At 33.5% G+C, this 20,334-nt stretch overlaps 1 protein-coding gene across 1 annotated transcript; it reads left to right on the forward strand.

Annotated features, from left to right (window-relative positions):
• Positions 1–8,562: 8,562 nt before the first annotated feature.
• LOC115971139 (peroxisomal acyl-coenzyme A oxidase 1-like) lies at positions 8,563–16,385 on the forward strand. The gene is made up of 14 exons (XM_031090844.1): positions 8,563–8,976; positions 9,731–9,839; positions 9,995–10,056; positions 10,309–10,518; positions 10,811–10,898; positions 10,983–11,145; positions 11,484–11,682; positions 12,180–12,377; positions 13,182–13,313; positions 14,450–14,570; positions 14,651–14,761; positions 15,100–15,169; positions 15,572–15,755; positions 15,841–16,385. The coding sequence occupies exons 1-14, from the start codon at positions 8,839–8,841 to the stop codon at positions 16,048–16,050; spliced, it is 1,995 nt and encodes a 664-aa protein (XP_030946704.1). The 5' UTR covers positions 8,563–8,838; the 3' UTR covers positions 16,051–16,385.
• The last annotated feature ends 3,949 nt before the right edge of the window (positions 16,386–20,334 follow it).

The following is a 20,334-nucleotide window of genomic DNA, read 5'->3' on the forward strand; positions in this document are numbered from 1 at the left end:
TCCCCACCCTGCCTCGTGATGCGAGGCTAAAATCTCGCCCCATTTCCACCCCACCACCTTTGTAGGACGGGGAAAACCCGCATGAGGTGAAGCGGGGAGGGGCGAGTCAAGCGGGGCAGGACAAAATTGCCATCCCTATTTAGAGAAGGGGAGCACTGAGAATTTTTTGGGGGCAGAGGAAGATTTAGAATCCCCTAAACTTGAAATTTTCATATGGGATTAAGTTAAGTCATCTGGTAGTTTGATTATATTGTGAGTTTGGCTTTTTGGCCAAAATTCAAGGATGTTTTTTTGGTTTGGAAAAGATTTGTAATTCCAAGTTTGGCCAAAATGCAAAGGGGCTAAATTGCCACCGTTGCATTTATAGAAGGAAGATGTGACTCATCTGGAAAAATTTCTAAAACATAGGAGGTAGTCAGGGAAGAACGAAAGTAAGAGAGTTCAACAAAGGAGTGGTGTTCCTAAAAGACAACATTTTGGGAAACACGAAGACGATGAGAGACAGGATCATAAAATTGATACCCTTTTTAAGTTTTGCCATAGTCAAGGAAACAACAAAGTCTAGATCAAGGCTCAAGTTTGTTGTGCTCATGAAGCTGAAGAAGAACGAAACATCAGGAGGTGACCTAAAAAGGCGCTCATATGGAGTTTGATTATGGATGACAGTGCTTGAAATGCGATTAATAGCATGAATAACATGGCTTCACCCCAAAATGGGGCATAAACTTTGGTAGAAAAAGAAGAGCACAAACAATGTCAAGAATATGATGAAATTTTCATTAGACTCTACCATTTTGTTGAGAGGTACCTGGACAAGTTAGGTGATGTATAATGCCATAGGAATGTAAAAGAGCTTGAAAAGCATATTAAGTATATTCAAGAGCATTATTGATTGAAATTTTTTGATACGTTTGGGAAACACGAAGACGATGAGAGACAGGATCATAAAATTGATACCCTTTTTAAGTTTTGCCATAGTCAAGGAAACAACAAAGTCTAGATCAAGGCTCAAGTTTGTTGTGCTCATGAAGCTGAAGAAGAACGAAACATCAGGAGGTGACCTAAAAAGGCGCTCATATGGAGTTTGATTATGGATGACAGTGCTTGAAATGCGATTAATAGCATGAATAACATGGCTTCACCCCAAAATGGGGCATAAACTTTGGTAGAAAAAGAAGAGCACAAACAATGTCAAGAATATGATGAAATTTTCATTAGACTCTACCATTTTGTTGAGAGGTACCTGGACAAGTTAGGTGATGTATAATGCCATAGGAATGTAAAAGAGCTTGAAAAGCATATTAAGTATATTCAAGAGCATTATTGATTGAAAATTTTTGATACGTTTGGAAAATTGTGTTTCAACCATTTTTGCAAAGTTACTATAGATTGGTAGTAATTCAGAATAGGATTTCATAGGAAAAATACAACTATAACGAGAATAATCATCAATAAAGACAATAAAATATCGAGATCCACCAATACTAGTAACAAGGGAAGGCCTCCAAACATCAAAATGAATTAACTTAAAAATACCATTAGAGATAGATTCACTATTATTGAAAAGCAAAGTTGGCTGTTTTCCTAATTAGCATGAAGTACAATCAAAATTGTCTTTGGACACAAAACCTAACAGACCCCTAAAAGTTAACTGTTGTACCCGAGAAGAGGGTGCATGACTAAGACGAGAATGCCAAAGTGTGAGAGAAGGTAAGGAGGACACCGCAATAGCTGCAGTAGCAACAGAAACAAGAGCAACTGGTGGAAGATGAAGGTTGTCCATGGGAAACATACACCTAACTCTAGGACCGGTCCCGAGCTCCTACCCTATCATAGGATCCTGCACAGTACACCTAGAATAGTAAAAAATAAGGCAATAACCTAGTCAACTAATTGTCCCATAGAGCATAAATTACAAGATAGGTCAGGTACATTGAAGACCCTAGGAACTGAAATGTTAGAGGTCAAAATAAAACCTAAACTATTGCCATGCATGGTAGAACCATCAGCTATATGAATATTAAGAGGATGTGGTGTAGGTTCAAGTTTGGAAAATAAGGACGAATGAGGTGTCATGTGATTGCAACAAACAAAATCAAAAAGTCAAGAATAAGACTTACCGAGTAAAACCGAGAGAGCAATGGAAAGAGATGCATTACCAGTCATACGAATAGCTTAAGCTTTGATGTCTTGTAATTTAGTGGAGGAGAGGTTGATAGTGGATCCAGAAGACTAGGACTCAGTTGAGATGGAAGACATTGGCGGAGTAGACTCAGTATTAGCAACAACAGCAGTAAATTTGTTGCGACTGTAACAAGTCTTAATAGTGTGGCCAGGACGCTTGCAATAGTTGCAGAACTTTTTGTTAGACTGCTTGCATGCTAAAGCTAGATGCCTCAAACCCTGATTGCTGAGGTTGCTCTATGAGGGGAGCAGAGAGAGTAGTAGCCAAAATATTAAGCTTATTTTGGGCTTGAAGGGTTGCAAGACAAGCTTCTTCTCCAACCAACTCATTTACAATAATATCAAGAGAGGGAAGAGGATTGCGATTAAGAAGCTGATCTCGGATAAGCTCATAGTCATCGCGAATAGTAGCATATTGCTGAGCAACCTTTGAGCATGACTAAGTTAGATTAGAAAGGTCAATTTGGTCCCAAATGAAGCAAAGCTGATCATAGTAGTCATTGATAGATTGCCTTGGTTCTTGCCTGAGCTGATGCAACTCAACCACTAACTGATATTTCATGGATCCGTGAGAAGTGGAGTATCTTTTGGCCAACATATCCCATGTAGATTTCGCATCATCAAAGCTGCCCAACAGATTGGAGATGGAGGAAATGGAGGAGTTCCAAATCCAAGTGAGGATCATATGATTATGACTATCCTATTCAACCATGCGACTGATGAAGGCAGTATCTTCTTCAGCTACCCCCTTGACAGGAATAGTGATTGTACTAGCACAATATTGCCAGAGCATGTGACCCTTAAGAAAACTGCACATAGCTTAAGACCAAGATAAATAATTCTTATTCTTCCCCTCCAATATAGCATTGATGGGACAAGAAAGAAAAATATCATTTTTATCCATTTAGAGGCAAAATATGAAAAAATAGACCGCAAAAATGAAATCTAAGCGAAAAACTGGATAAGGAGCACCTGGACAGCAAAAAAGTCAATGGTCAAACTCACGGTCAAAGTCAATGGTCAACGGTCAAAGTTAGTGGTCAACGGCAACGGTCAACAGTGATGACATCAGCAGGATGACATAAGCAGCTGACTAATGCTGATGTGGCAGATGGCATAAGTAGATGACGTAAGCAGTGATTGGATGATGGTGTTAGCTAGGGCTGACGTGGCAATGATGACATTAAAGATGACGTCAGCCTAGACCAGAGGACGGCATGTGACTGAGTTGCAAACTCTTTGGGCGGCGCGTGAAGGCTCTGATGGTTGCGAGGGTTCCACAGCTGAGTAAATCGGGGCAAGGCGATCATAGTGGTAAGTACAAAAAGTTAGTCGAAGTAAGATTCACAGTGGAGATAGCAAAGGCAGTGGTCTTTTGTGGTGTGGGACTCCTCAACGACAGCGGCTGCAAGTCTAGAACCCAAGGACTACGACTGAGAGACGAAGGAGGTCCAATAGTGAAGGGCTGTGACGGCTGCTATGACGGTAGAAGTAATGAGAGTGGAGTAACACCAAGAGAGACAAGACTGCTAAGAGAAATGTTAGAGCAGTGGCTCTGATACCATATTAGAAATACTGAATGAATAGTATTGTATTTCTCAAGTAATAAAATATATATGAGTGTCTTTATATAGGAGGTAAAGTGTGTAGTACAAATATATGTACTATACAAGTAAACAAGGTGGGCCTAAGGCCCACAGCCTATTACATGTTAACACCTCTATTTTATTTTATTTTGATAACAATGAGACTCCTCTAAGTATTACACATTAACTATTTTACACACACACTTCAAAAGGTAACTAAAAAATCATGAGACCCAAAAAGTAACTCATGGTTTCAATAATGATTTCGGGTGCATGTGAAACCATATAAAATAATTTATGTGTAATAAGTTTAATCTTTAAAATAATTATATCATTATATAAAAATCTCATATTTTCAACTTGTAACCAAAAAATAAATTATTTTATCTATGGAAAAAAGATTTAAATAGTTAAATGATTAATTATTATATAAGTAAAAGAGTCTGAATTTGATAAGGATGGAGTGTAAAACCCTATATTTTACACAATCTAATAAGAGATTGCCACATCAGCTTTTTTTACTTAAAACTCAATACATTCTACCACACATAATAACATCTCAATAAACTCACAATTAAAGTTGAATTTTCAAATAGATATTAGAATTGATTAAGTGTGGTTATGCCAATTCTTTAATATGTAATATGATGATATGGCATGTTGGGATTAAAGAGGTAAAACTTGGATTTTACACCACATCCTTATTAAATTTAATCTTTAAGTAAAAACCATGGCAAAGATTAAGAATCTATGGTTTCTTAAATGCATGAAGTTACTGACCTAGGATGGCATACACCAAATCAAAGTGGTGTATGCCATTTTACCCATAATGTGTTTCCTCTAGGGTTATTTGATGCTAATCAGTGTTTCCATCCTGATAGTCGGCATCAATCTCTAAAATTTAAAAGTTCTAGTACTTTGGTCGGTGTTAGTGTTGAGATTTTGCATATTAGAACTAACTGAATTTGACCGATATATGTGTATATTTTTAACTAATTCTTACATGTGTCAACGTTTTATAACACAAGAAAGGGTGCAAAAACATTTGATAAACTGATCCTCATAGTATCAGACTCTTAGATCTTACCTTTGAAGTTTTAACACTCAACCAGTCATTTTCAATGTCACACCCCCCCCCCTCCCCGCAGCAGCCGCCTTTACCACTCACTTTTCAATCTTATTCTCCCCCTACCTCTCTCACTCTCTTGCTTATCTCTTGACTTATGTCATAGACAAATTGGAAGGGTGTTGTCAAAGAGGATGATGTGGCAATGATATAAAGAAGAAACGCTTAGTGTTTAGAGAGGGGGAGCATCAATAATTATTTTTGGGGTGGAAGAAGATTTAGAATCCCCTAAACTTGAAATTTTCATTTGGGATTAAGTATAAGTCATCTGGCAGTTTGATTATATTGTGAGTTTGGCTTTTTGGCAAGGTTATCAATTCCGTACCGTACCAGCCAGAATATACCGTACCGGCCAGCAATCCGGTACACTCGACCCCCCTGTTTCGTACCGGAAAAAATACCGGGCGTATCGGCCAATTTCGGGCAATACTGGCCGGTACCGGGCGTACCAGTCGGTACAGAAAAAAGTTTTTTTTTTTTTTTTTTTTTTTTTTTAAGTTTTGTAATTTTTGAATTTTTGTTATGATAGAATGGTAACTTATTTGTATTAACTTATTAGTATTATTTGTTTTCTTAGTATGCAATGGTAACTTTTAAGCTTTCTATTTTATTTTTTATTTTTTTTTTTCCCTTTTAATTGATACTAAAGTCTAAAACCATGAATAATTAGTTCTGAATTGAGGAAATGTTTTATGGTAAACTTTTATATTTATTATAATATATATACACAGACACATACATACATATATATATATATATATATTTATATTTATAAATATAAAAAATAGCGGTAAACCCGAAATGGTACACCGGTATTGACCGGTATCCGAAATATATCGTACCGGTGGCCAAACCGGTACGGCTTCCGGTACGGTATTGACATCCTTGCTTTTTGGCAAAAATTCAAGGATGTTTTTTTGGTTTGGAAAAGATTTGTAATTCCAAGTTGGGCTTCCCCACCCCACACCCCCCCACCCCTCCACAAAATCACTAGGCTTGTAAAACTTTTAAACTATTAAATTAGGATTGAGTAATAGTTGGGATTTTTTTTTAAAGGGTTGTAGAATATTAATGGCTTAAAAATATAGACCTAAAACATAAAGGACAAACATAGCCCTAACCAAACCGACCACCCTAATTGCCCATTGATATGTTCAATGGCCTTATATTTACAATTAGTTTTGATTACAAGGTACACAAAATTGATGGATGTGGTAAAGTAATGGTTTTTAAAAACTAGATTGGCTCAGTCGGTTCAACTGGGAATCAGATAATTTGGCTCGTTAAAAATGTCAAATCTGGCAAAAGCTGAGAACTATATCATTTTCCATGTATAAAGTTATGATAATTTCTCTATCCAAAGTAACTAAAATAGTTCAGTTTTTTTTTTTTAATAAATAAAAGAAATGGGTTAGCATGCTACATGGCACGTATACCATCGGAATTGACACTCTCTATTATAATACTAGGAATTCTTTAAGTTACTTCTCTATATAACATGAGGTACTATTGAATACGAAAAAGTTACTCAATGAGTCAAAGTCTAAAATGATTTTAAAAAAAAATCTACAATCTATAATATATATTCAACCAAAGATTGTGATTCTAAAATAAAAAAATAATATAATATAAAAAGTAAAGATGCTTGATTTTTTATTGAACTCATAATATTTTGCCACATAAGATTTCGAGGCTTCACAGTTTTGCACGTCATTATTCTAATATGCATATTTTAATTGAGTTTAAATTTTATTTTATATCTAAACCATCCACCAGAATATTACCACTTCGAGAAATGTTATGTTTACAACATTTTCACAACAAATCATAAGTGACAGGTTGTTAGGGTTGTTATCGGTGGTAAAAAAAAAGTAATTTCAGGGGTAGGTTTAAATTGAAATCAATAACAACTTATCACCTATGATTTGTTGTGAACATAGTACTTCTCTTAGCATAACACATATATAAAAATATAATCATATACATGCTTATTAATAACTATCATAATTACCATATCTAATAGTTAGAAAAAAATAGAGAAAATCATATTTTGTTCAACTTTCACATGAATTGCACAAATTAATAGCTATGCACGTGAAATTTTAACAAAATATGATTTCCTCTATTTTTGTTTTTGTTTTTTCTAACCATTAAATGTGAAAATTATGATAGTTATTAATAAGCATTTACATGATTATATTTGTATATCTGCCGTTTAAAGAAAATGTGACATGACAATATTCTATTTCTAATGGATGATTTAAATATAAAATAAAAATTAAGGCCTCACTTGACACTTGATTGACTTCATAATATTGTCACATAAGCTTTTGAGGACTCATAATTTTACATGTCATTATTCTAATATACACACACACTATATTTAATTGAGTTTAAATTTTATTTGATATTTAAACCTTCCATTAGAAGCCACAATTAAAATAAAAGGACTATTAATAACTATCATAGTCACCTATTAATAACTACCATACTTTTTAAATTTCATATTTAGGCAATTAATGACCACCACAATTGAGTTTAAAATTTATTTTATATTTAAACCCTCCATTTTAATCTTGCCACAAATTAAAATTAAAAATAAAATTATTAATAACTACCATAATGACCTATCAATAGCTAATAATATAGCTTCAAAAAATAACTAATATAATTATTTAATTTTATATTTAGACAACAAATAAAATAGAGAAACAAATAATAGTTTATTTAACTTTCCCATAAATTGCACAAGAGAATGACTAGTTAAAAAATATATAAGTTTCAGTTAATATATATATATATATATATATAAAAGTTAGAATGTGACGTGGCATAACTTTCTATCAATTTAGATATGGTTGTCTTATGTGAACCTATTATAGTTTAACGGTCTAACACGAAAAGAAAATAAAAAATAAATTAAAAAAATTAGAAAAAATTACTCAATGTGATATGAGTTACTAGTGCTTGCTTACATGTTAGATTATTATCTATGTGTAAACTTGTTAAAAAGGAAAAATTATTGCTCAATGTGATGTAGATAGTAGCTACTATAATTCATTGTGTACCTAACTACTTGTTACTATCCAAAATGATTTAAAGAGAAAGTATACTCACAAAAATCTAATTAAAAACAAGTCAATAATTTATATTAAAAATATACCCAATTAGGATGTGCCAAATTGCCAATGAACACAAGCATATACTGTCCATTGATACGGATATACCAATTAGTTGATACTACCAAAAAAAAAAAAAAAAAAAAAACCATTTCAATTCCTGTGAGTCTGAAACAATCGGCTATGGCCGGTAGAATCGATCCAACCCGGGACGGCAGCATAGTCTTGTCTGTTTTCAAGTCTTAACAACGAAAATTGCGTGAAATAGTAGACGACTATATATCCACACCCAAAATCCTCATCCTATTTTTGTTTGCTTGCTTCCGACCATCCCATAAATAAGAAAATTGCCTATTTTGTTTTTTTAATGTCTAAAAGTTGTGCAGTCCAAAATTTGACTCCAAATCATATAAACCCACGTGCCGTTTCGAAATACCGTAAAATGAAAAAAAAAAAAAAAAAACCAGAAGCCAAGTCAAAGCACGCGTTGAATCATATTTGGAAACACAACATGAAAATAAATAAATAAAGAAAGAAAGCATGGAAAATCGTAATTGGAAACACAATGCCAAGTTGCCAATTACGAGGAACACTGATCCTTATCCTGCACTGTACTATCTTTATATAAAAAAGGGAGCATGTCAACTTGTCGCTTGTTACATTATTTTTAGCCCCACACAAAAAACACCAATCAAAGGCGCATTCAAAGAAAGAAAGAAAGAAAGAAATTTGTAGTGAAATTGATTTCTCTGTCTCTTTCTCTGTGAGATTAGATAATTGGTGTTTCGCTTCCGTTAGGGCTTTTGTTGAGTGTTTGTAGGAAATGGCGAGAGTTGATCAGCTAGCAAGCGAGAGGAGCAAAGCTCAGTTCGATGTGGATGAGATGAAGATCGTCTGGGCTGGCTCTCGCCACGCCTTCCAGATTTCCGATCGAATTTCTCGCCTCGTCGCCAGCGATCCGGTCATTTTTCTTCACTTTTTTTTTTTTTTTTTCTGAAAAATTATTCGTTTGACTTTGTTTGGATCCTGAGAAAGTGTAACAAGCACAACCTAGAAAGTGTAAGAAAGTTGTGCTTGTTTTGGTTCTAACGTAATCATGCTTTTTTTTTTCTTTTTTTTTTTTAACGATTTATTTGCTCTTAACTTTTATGAGAAAAAATTGAAGGAAAAAGAGAACTGTGAGCTACGGGGAAACCAAATCGTTTGAATTGTTATGGTGATTGTGTAATGTATCTAGGTTGTATGGATCCGATATTTGCTATTGTCAATTTGTGAACTTCTTGTTTGGTTTTTCTTAATTGGATCAGTATTCTTGTGTTTCTAATGCTCCGTTTGGTTGATGGGAAATGGTTGTTCAAAGGAAAAAAAAAGGGTGTAGCTTGGAATTTAAGGTCAGCTGCTCTAATTTGTTTTTCCTATAAGTTTTCTTCAACCAAACACGGATGGACCAGAAAGAATTAGGGGGCAGAGCTTTTTCTATGCGTGCCAATGTAATCAAACTAAACAGTAATGAGGAATGATTGGTTGCTCAATTTAAATAAAAAAATTAAAAAAAAAAAAAAATTTATTGAAAGCTTTCAGGATTTTGTGCATTGGCTCTGTTTAATGGGGGTGGAATAAAAAATTAATTACAAAATACAGAAAGTAATGGTAATTTTTTTAATAAAAAGAATATTTTCTTGAAAATGTGAATCTGATAATTCTTTTCCTTTTAGGCCTTTCGAAAGGATAACAGGGCTATGCTTGGTAGAAAGGAGTTATTCAAAAATACTCTGAGAAAAGCAGCTCATGCGTGGAAACGGATAATTGAGCTTCGTCTCACTGGTATGTCCTCACTTGATTATTGATGCATTATTGTTATTTCCTTCTGTTCCCTATTTTTTTTTTTAAAAAATTTATAATTTATTTACATTTGACAATGAGTGAATACCTTTACAAGTTTCGTTTGTAATTCATATTGGAAAGTGTTATTATTACAGACGAAGAGGCATCCAGGTTAAGGTTTTATGTGGACGAACCTGCTTTCACAGATCTTCACTGGGTATGTTCTATTCGTTGTCTTGATTATATTGTATTTATAGTTTATCATGTTCCAATAGTTAGTTAAATCTATGAGGAACGTTAAATTATATGTGGGAAGATAGTTCACTGACATATTAAAATTGGTTGTAATTTTTGTTCTTTGAATTTTGTATGTTCCGAAGTCAATTCATGTTTGCTTCCAGGATGATCTTATACAAATATGAGCTTCTTGGTTTGCAATACAAGCTTAATTTATATATTTTCTCTACAGGGCATGTTTATACCAGCTATTAAAGGGCAAGGCACTGACGAGCAGCAACAGAAGTGGTTGCCGTTGGCATACAAGATGCAAATTATTGGTTGCTACGCACAAACTGAACTTGGTCATGGTTCCAATATTCAAGGGCTTGAAACAACTGCAACATTTGATCCCCAAACAGACGAGTTCATTATTCACAGTCCTACATTGACTTCAAGCAAAGTGAGTATAATGTGCAATGTGCAATGAGCAACCTGATCTTTTTAGAATTAATCATATATCAGTATTGGAGAACTGCTCCTAGAGTCCTGCCTTTGTTTTTTTGTTTTTCCTGTAACAATATCCTTAAGCATAACCAATGAAGGCTTTTGTCTCTTTATCTATGCATCTGCTATGTGTAGTATAATGCTTTGACAGGGTACTTGAAAAAGAGATATTGTTATGTATTTTTTGTCTCTATGACTGAACTTGTTATACAAAGTTCTTACCATTCAACCTCCACTTTTGTGAATAGTGGTGGCCTGGTGGATTGGGTAAAGTTTCCACACATGCTGTTGTTTATGCACGACTAATCACTGATGGCAAAGACTACGGTGTGAATGGTAACTTCCAAACCCATTAAAATTTTCTAGTTTGGGAATTATTTTTTTTCTTCTGTAATAAGTGTGGAATATTCCCACTTTTAGGTTTCATTGTTCAGTTGCGGAGTTTGGATGATCACTCACCTCTTCCGGGCATAACCGTTGGTGATATTGGAATGAAATTTGGAAATGGAGCATACAACACCATGGACAATGGTGTATTACAATTTGATCATGTTCGCATCCCGAGGGATCAAATGTTGATGAGGTTTGTTTGTTTTATAATGCCTCTCTCTATTTGCTGTCTTGCTTTCATTCTCTTTCCTCTCTCCTAGATATTTAAATTTATTAATCTCAAATGAGCCTTGGGTAAATACTCTATTGAGTCCTCGTAATGGGTTCCAACTATTTTACTCATGGTTTGGGTGTTGTGGCATCAACATTGTGCTTGGGTAGAGAGGGGGGAGGGACTTTGAGAAGATCAGCAATGATTTACCTCACTAGCTAAATCCCACCGCCCAATGCAATTAAATTTTATACTTTCGAGAGTACTTGTCAATTTGCAAGGATAGGATTGCTGTTCTGAAGCTTGTTCAAATCTGCCAGGGTTTCACAGGTTACAAGGGAAGGGAAATTTGTTCAATCCAATGTTCCGCGGCAGCTTGTTTATGGTACCATGGTATATGTGCGACAAACAATTGTATCTGATGCTTCCTGTGCTTTATCACGGGCAGTTTGTATTGCTACTCGGTATAGTGCTGTTCGTAGACAATTTGGTTCAAATAACGATGGTGTTGAGACTCAGGTAGGTTAATCCATTTTTTATTTCAAAATTATGAATATTCGTACTATATGGAAACATGCTGTTGACAGAAAATGTCCCAAGTTAACTTGCTCTTGATAGAAGGTTATGATACTTTGTTGTGTTCAGTTTAATCTCTCAGATGCAAATATGTGTAATAGATTTGAGTAATTTAGAGCGCCGCATAGGATATGTTCTTGTCACATGAGTTTTTTTTTTAACATATTATATATATATATATATATATATATATATAATTGGCAAGTTATACACACTCATCATCCAACTCAAGCAGGTCTGGGTAGATAAATCATTGCCCATTGCTGACTGCTCAGAATGATGCTACATTAGCCAGGATATACTTATTTTTATTTATTTAAAATTTAAGGTTAGAGTCTTGAAAAATGCTTATTCGATTCCCTGTGGATGAGTTACTATACATTGATTTGCTTCTTTTCTTAAAAAAATGTCTCTTATGCGTTTGCCTCTTTTGTTTTTAGGTGATTGATTACAAAACACAACAGAATAGACTCTTTCCTTTGCTGGCTTCTGCTTATGCATTCAGATTTGTTGGTGAGTGGTTAAAATGGCTTTATACGGATGTGACCCAAAGATTGCAAGCCAATGATTTCTCAACATTACCCGAGGCTCATGCATGTACTGCGGGTTTGAAGTCTTTGACTACTTCTGCAACTGCTGTATGTGAATATTACTAATCTCCAGTACCTTGCTTTTCTTAAATATATCAATCAGCTTTGACTTGGTGTTAGTTACATTTCTCTCAAACACGTTTGCACATACACACACAATCGCCCACAATGATTACCAGGCTTAGTGAGGTTTGATGAGCAAAGCTGTAAAAGGGATGGTTGTGCTGGAGTTTGAGGTCAATCTTGGTACTTGTTCTTTGAAGCCAAACTATGTCTCACAGATTTGATGAGCCAAGTAATACTAACTTGGTAATGAATTTAAACTATCGGTCCTGAGCCAAATACTGAAGACCATGATCTCTAATGCATAAAAATCTACCAAAGTGCTTGATATTGAAAATTGAAAGTCAGATAGTGAATTACGTGAATGTACAAGGTTTGGCATGTGATAAGTATTGTATTTTTCAAGCGCAATTGCAATCAAATCACCTGAAAGCCCTTATTTGATTATTATTGCAATGCCTTGTAGCTCAACTAATACCTTCTCAACTGGCACCTCTTGGTGTTTTTGTCTAGGATTTAAATCCCGCCTCCCCCATTATTGTGACTATCAAATTGCAATGCAGAATGTTCTATTAGTTTTCATTTATTTTTATCTAGTTGTCAGCTATTGTTGTAAATTGGATTGGTTTATATGGCACGTCTTTGAATAGGCAATCATTGTGGCATTGCCCTCATGTGCACACGCATGTGTTTTTTTAAGAAGTGATTGCATTATATTTCATAATATTTGTTTATCAGATGCATATATCACTGACCAGTTGTGATGCTTCTAATTGACTTGGGTTGCAGGATGCAATTGAAGAATGCCGGAAATTATGTGGTGGCCATGGTTACCTTTGTAGCAGTGGGCTACCAGAGTTATTTGCAGTTTACGTCCCTGCCTGTACATATGAAGGAGACAACGTTGTTCTACTTTTACAGGTATGTCAAAAAGAATTGTTATTTCTTTTCTTTTCTTTTTTTTCCTTTTAATTTACATGTATATATATATATATATATATATTGGAAGTCTGCTGTTGGTTTGCATTGGCATTGAAGAAGATTTCTCTTTGAATATTGCAGTATGAGTTAGAACTTTCAAAATGTGGCTTAGAATATCATTGGCTGGGTTGGTTACTTGTTAATAAAGGCTTTTAGATGTAATTTGATGTTTTATAATTGTCTTGTTTAATTTAGTCTTGTCTCATATGAGCATAATCTACCCAAGCAGAAGACAAATTTGGTTGGCCTTTCCAAAAATCAATTTGTGGGCTTCATTTAGGGATATCAAGTTCTTTAATCTTAGGGTCTGTTTGGATATCGCTTATTTTGCTGAAAATTGAAAACTAAAAACAAAAAAAATAATAATAATAAAGATACTGTTCACGCATTTGGCACTGTTTATAAGCCTAAAATCACTGTTCATGGACAATGAACAGTGCCAGATGCGCGTCCTAAAAAAAAAAAAAACGCAGAAAATGCAAATGCATTAAACGCAATACCCAAACGCCACCTTACTTTGCATTTTGGTTAAGGTTTTGATCTGTCCAACTCAAATATTGCTTTTGTCATGCATATAATTTCTAAGCTCTTTTCATCGGAGTATTTCGTCACAAATGTATGTTTTTATTCATTTCTGAAAGAGATTGGGTACTTCTATCTTGGCTAATGGAATATAGTGATGTTTGTGCACCTCATTGAATTAAGTGGTTCTACTGCATATTTATGTTATATCTTTGAACTTACAAATCTTTCCAGAAAGGGGATGTAAGGTTTAGAGAAAACGAAAGTTTTTGCCACTTGCCATAATGATGTTAGAGTATTGGTTTTAGGATCATTTTCTTATCTATTTTATGTTGCATTTGTGGAGATGGCTGCCATCTCTGCAGGCTGTATTTATCTCATCTGTATATTGGTGGAGAACCATACTATAAATCTGATGCACAGCATTGACTAGGTAGGTTACTGGATGTCACTTTGGGTTTGTCACTGTCAGACCAACATATGCAATTGCTAGCATTATGCTCGTCAAAGTTCAAACTGTATTCTGACATTCTACTAAAAAAATCCTCTTGTAGGTTGCAAGATTTCTTATGAAGACTGTTTCTCAGCTTGGGTCTGGGAAGAAGCCTGTTGGGACAACAGCTTATATGGGGAGAGTGGAACATTTGATGCAATCCCGCTGTGATGCTCAACGAGGTAATACATTTTTTATGCTGCTGGGTAGAGTGTTTATTCTTGCATAGATTGGTAATCTGTATCCTTTTAATGGCCTGCAGCTGAGGATTGGTTAAAACCCAGTGTAATACTGGAGGCATTTGAAGCTAGGTCTGCTAGAATGTCTGTTGCCTGTGCTCAAAACCTTGCCAAGTTTGCAAATCAAGAAGAGGGTATGCCTAATTCTGCATTGATTAAAGTATATACTAGATGTATCTCTCTCTCTCTCTCTGATTTGTTATTTGACCACATATATAATTTGTGGCCAACATAATCTTATTGCTTGGATGGGTTGAATATCAACAAGTCATTGTATAAAATATATCCTTGGTGGCTTGAACTTCTTGTTTGTGTTTTTATGTCATCTGTTGAAGTTTGGAACTAAGGTTTCTTCAGACTAACATTCAAGTTCAGAACCAAGACTTCTTCTGACTAAAATTAGAGAGCTTTATATAGCATAATATATATATAATCTAGATGTGCTTCTACTTACTCTTGTTTTTCACTTCAGGCTTTGCTGAACTCTCCGCTAACTTAACCGAGGCATCTGTTGCTCATTGCCAATTAATTGTTGTTTCCAAGTAAGTTTCTTCCACATCATCCTGTCAACTGAAAGTTTATTGGACTTGGCTCCTTGCGGTGCCTCTCTTGTCAAACATCCTGTATAATGCAATCTTGGAATCCTCTTGAGACTGAGGTTTAGCCTTAAGCAACCTTGTGACTGTTTCACATTGTTAATGTACAACTGCATCACATAATTAAAGGATATGCTCTATCATTTTATTGATGTAGAATGGATGAATATTTTTATGTTGACCTGCTTTTCCATTGAAATGGCAGCACCACTGTGTACCATGATGTGCCGTCCCTCTCAAGAGACGAAAATAAAATAATTCAGTATTTTTTTGGTTGCTGGTAATAGAAAAAATGGTGAATGCTGAATTAAAATTCTAATTGTGATTCTTTTCTATCTTCAACTTCAGGTTCATTGAGAAACTGCAACAAGACATACCTGGAAAGGGGGTGAAAGAACAGTTAGAGATTCTATGCAACATATATGCTTTGTCTCTTCTTCACAAACATCAAGGTGATTTCCTCTCCACTGGCAGCATCACTTCCAAGCAAGCTTCTCTTGCAAATGATCAACTAAGATCTCTGTATTCCCAGGTTTGTCCCAAACAATTCTTTCTCATTATTAGCCTCTTAATGACATAAAACGACTGATCTAATTACTAAATACATGGATTCTTAGGTTCGTCCAAATGCAGTAGCCCTTGTTGATGCATTTAATTACACTGACCACTACCTTGGTTCGGTTCTGGGACGATACGATGGTAATGTGTATCCAAAACTCTATGAGGAGGCATGGAAGGATCCTTTGAATGACTCAGTTGTGCCTGATGGCTACCATGAATATATCCGGCCACTGTTGAAGCAACAGCTCCGCAATGCAAGGCTTTGAAGAATATGTAACAATTATGCAGATAATTCCTTACAATCCAACATAATAATTTTGGGGTTTTATTAATGTTAATAAAGCGATGATCCCTCACCAGAAGGGGTTGCGTTGAAGAATATATGACAATAAACATTTATGGTCTATTTACTGTGGGTTTTTATTATTGTTAATAGGAAGATCCTACACCAAAAGAAAAATTTTCTTGGATCGTTTTATAAGACTTCCCTCTCACAACGTGTGGATTCCACATGTGAGAGATGTCTCATGAATCTCATGAGCAGCCATTTGTATCACATAACATGGTCATAGATTCTATCATATGCTCTTTTTTTTCTTTTTCTTTTTTTGTTAAAATTCTATCATATGCTCTAGCAAAAAAAGATATTATATGCTCTAATTTTGATCCTCCGTGGGAAATCTCTCCCATCTTATCTGATATTCGCAATCCGCTTCCCTGCTTCTTGACTATGAATTTCAATTTTTTATTTTTTATTTAGGAGGGTGATGCTAAGGTGGTCATAGATTCTATCATATGCTCTAATTTTGATCCTCTGTGAGAAGTCTCTCCTATCTTATGATATTAACCCGCTTTCCAGTTTCTTGACTATGAATTTCAATTTTTTATATAGTTCATCAAATGAGATGGCTCATCTTTGGACCTGATGGGCTTCTTTTTCCTCAACTTGAAAAACTCATTCCATCTCTTTCATCTCTCACTAGGTCTTTTATAAAATGTAAAAGTCTTTTGTTAGAATGATGATAGGTCAAATTGTCTTTGCCCTCTTTGGGGCTTGGACTGCCATTCTCACCTCGAACTCAATGCGACCAGGAAATAACACTCACCTTCAAACCTTCAATGGTGGGGAGAAGGTATCTTGCAACAGCTTCAAACGAGTTAATAGATTCTGAGTCAAATTTTGTTAAGTTTAGAAATTTCTTAAATTTCAAGTTAGAAAAAAAAAAAAAAAAAAAAAATTCATATGATCATATCACAAGAGGGTAAATTTGTAATTACATCTATTTCTATATATATATATATATATATATATATTATGATTACATCTAAATTAATTCCTTATTAGTTGTTAATAGAAAAAGGGAAATGTTAACAAGTGCCCTTAGGGCACTAGTTAATAATTCATTTAAAAAAAGTTTTTATGAGAAATGAAAAAAAAGTAATTAATATTTTGACAGTTTTTTTCATTTCCTATAAAAGTGATATTAAAACTTTTCTAAAATTGATTATTAATGAGTGTCTTAAGAGCACTTGTTAGCATGACCCATAGAAAAGGGAAATGCTAACGAGTGCCCTTAGGGCACTAGTTAATAATCCATTTAAAGAAAATTTTTATGGGAAATGAAAAAAAAAAGTAATTAATATTTTGACAGTTTTTTTCATTTCCCATAAAAGTGGTATCAAAACTTTCCTAAAATTGATTATTAATGAGTGTCCTAAGAGCACTTGTTAGCATGACTCATAGAAAAGGGAAATGCTAATGAGTGCCCTTAGGGTACTAGTTAATAATCCATTTAAAGAAAGTTTTTATGGAAAATGATCATGTATCACATAACGCTACTATACTCTCAATCTTGAGGTTTTAGTTTTTTTTTTTTTTTTTTTTTTTTTTTTTTATGGGTTCGGTTTACCTTCAGTACTTTTTTAACTAAAATCTCTTTTTATTTTAATGAGAGATTGTCACATTACTCATTAACTAAATAAAATGTGAAAATTAAAACTCATTACCACTTGCCATTGTACATCTATATCTATATTCATATGTATCTAAAAGCTGAAGCGTAACATTTATTGTTGCCGCACTCCAATTGAGTCACATCAGCATCCACGTCATTATCCTTTTTCTTTCCAATTTTCCTATAATTTTTTTTTACATTTACTTTTTTTTTTTTTTTAATAATTACACTTTCCCCAACCTTTCTCATTCCCTTACATTTTCATCTCCCCCACTACCCTCAACCTTAATATCACTATTCATCTTTCCCTTCATCTTCCTCTCTCTTACCTTTTCATCTCCCTACTTCCCTTAATCTTAATATCACTATTCATCTTTCCCTTCATCTTCTTTTATTTTGTCTCTTCATATTCACATCATCATACTATAAATTTGTCATTCTCTTTTCCCTTCTTTACATAGTTTTCCCTCACAAAAAAGTTATCTCTCTCTCTCTCAATATTTTTTGGATTATTTTTTTATTTTTCTACTTTAAGTTGATAAATTTTTGTGTTTGTTATAACTCTATTTTGGGTTGATGTGATTTAGTTTTGTGTTTTAAGTTTTTTTTTTTTCCCCTCTTTGATTGTTAAGTGTTATCCTACCACGTTATAAAAAATTAAAGATAATATATATGAATATAATATATATTATTCTATTATATAACATGATTTGGGTAATTTTTTTTTTTTTTTACATTTTTTTTCTTTTCATCTTATTTTATTCAATATTTAAACTCAGTCACATTCTTCATATAATTAAATTATTTATGTTTTCTAATTTTTATTTTAAAAAATTAAACATATAATATTTTATTTAAATTCAAATAAATAAAATTGTACTCATTTTTTTTTACTTTACACTTTCTCCAACCTTTCTCATTCCCTTTATATTTTCATCTCCTCACTACCCTGTATCTTAATATTACTTTTCATCTTTCCCTTTATCTTCCTTATTATTGTACCCTTTTTGTTTCTTCTTATTATCATCCTTTTAGTATAAATTTGACATTCTCTCTTCCATTATATGCATAATTTTTCCTCACAAAAATTTTTATTTCTCTCTCAATTTTTTGGTGGTTTTTTTTTTTTTTTTTTTTTTTTTTTTTTGCATCTCTACTTTAGGTTGATAAATTTTTGTGTTTTTTAAAAGTCTACTTTAGGTTGATGCAATTTAATTGTGTTTTAAGTTTTTTTTTTTTTTTTTTGTTCTCTTTGATTGTTAAATTTTATCATATTGCATTATAAAGAATTAAAGACAATACGTAAGAATGTAATATAATTATATTATATAGCATGATTTGGATAATTTGGTATTTATTTAAAGATAATTAATTTGGTTTTTATTGTTATATATTTCATTTTTAATTTTTTTTTCTTCTCATTATTTTATTCAACATATTGCATTATAAAAAATGATAAAATCAATTAGCCACTATCATTATGGAGTAGTAGTTTATGGTTTTACGTATATAAAGAAATGGAATATATAGAGTTTATATATGTAAACATTCACATTAAGTAAATATATATATATATATATATAGGTTTAAGAAAAAGTATATGTTATTAACTTAAAAGTTATTGAAAAACCAACTGTTAATAAATAGTAACTAAAATAATAATATTATCACGCGCAATGCGTAGGTTTGTAACTAGTTTAAAATAAAAGGACATATCCAGTTAAAAAAGTAATAAAGGTAAGCCAAACTCCTTTTTTATCACCATAGTTTAAAGGAGAAACTACACTATTGGTCCATAAAGTTTGCTCATTGAACGCTTTTAGTTTTTGAAGTTTCAATGGAGCTCTATGAGTCCCTAAAGTTTTAAAACTAAACACAATTGCTCACTTCATTAACTTCCGTTAGTTTCTTTGCTTACTTGTCTAACGGAAGAATGAGTAGACATATTTTTAATGATGTGGCAACCCTGTCATATCAGCTACAACGTCTAAAAGTAAAATCGTTGCAATGTAACTTAAGTGGCCGAATCAAAATTTGACACTTCATTTAAAAATACAACCCAGAACCAAGTCACCAAAATTCTAAGGGAACCTTAAAATCTCTTTTCCTCTCTAGTAGTCCTTTCTCTCTCTGTAAATTTTATCCAAACATGATACATCAGATAGATACGGCGAGACAAGGAGGACTCAAGACAGCAGCCACTTGATTTGGATCAAAGTCTCCAAAGACCTTCAGATCTTCAAAGAGAGGCAGCACACCTGAAGTCTTATAAGATCCTAAACTAAAACATTCATGAAGCCCAATTTTTAGCGTATAAATCTTAGGAAAGCAATGCTCAAAGAATTTACCTAGATTGTCATAGTTTTCTTGTTCAACTCAAGCTGAATTTTTGCGCAGAGATTAGGGCCAATGATCAAGTCAAATACCAAGACAAATTATATAATATTAAAAAAAGAGAGAAATAGATGGAGAAAATGAAGGGGTCCTATTGGGTTAGTGAGAAATTTATTTATTTTTTTTTGATAAGAGAGATTTAATTTTAAATGTTCACAACAAGAGATCTGCTCCAGGTATTGAATATATGTAGGACTATGT

The sequence above is a fragment of the Quercus lobata genome, chromosome 12, assembly GCF_001633185.2.
Source record: "Quercus lobata isolate SW786 chromosome 12, ValleyOak3.0 Primary Assembly, whole genome shotgun sequence".
Taxonomy (NCBI): Eukaryota; Viridiplantae; Streptophyta; class Magnoliopsida; order Fagales; family Fagaceae; genus Quercus; species Quercus lobata.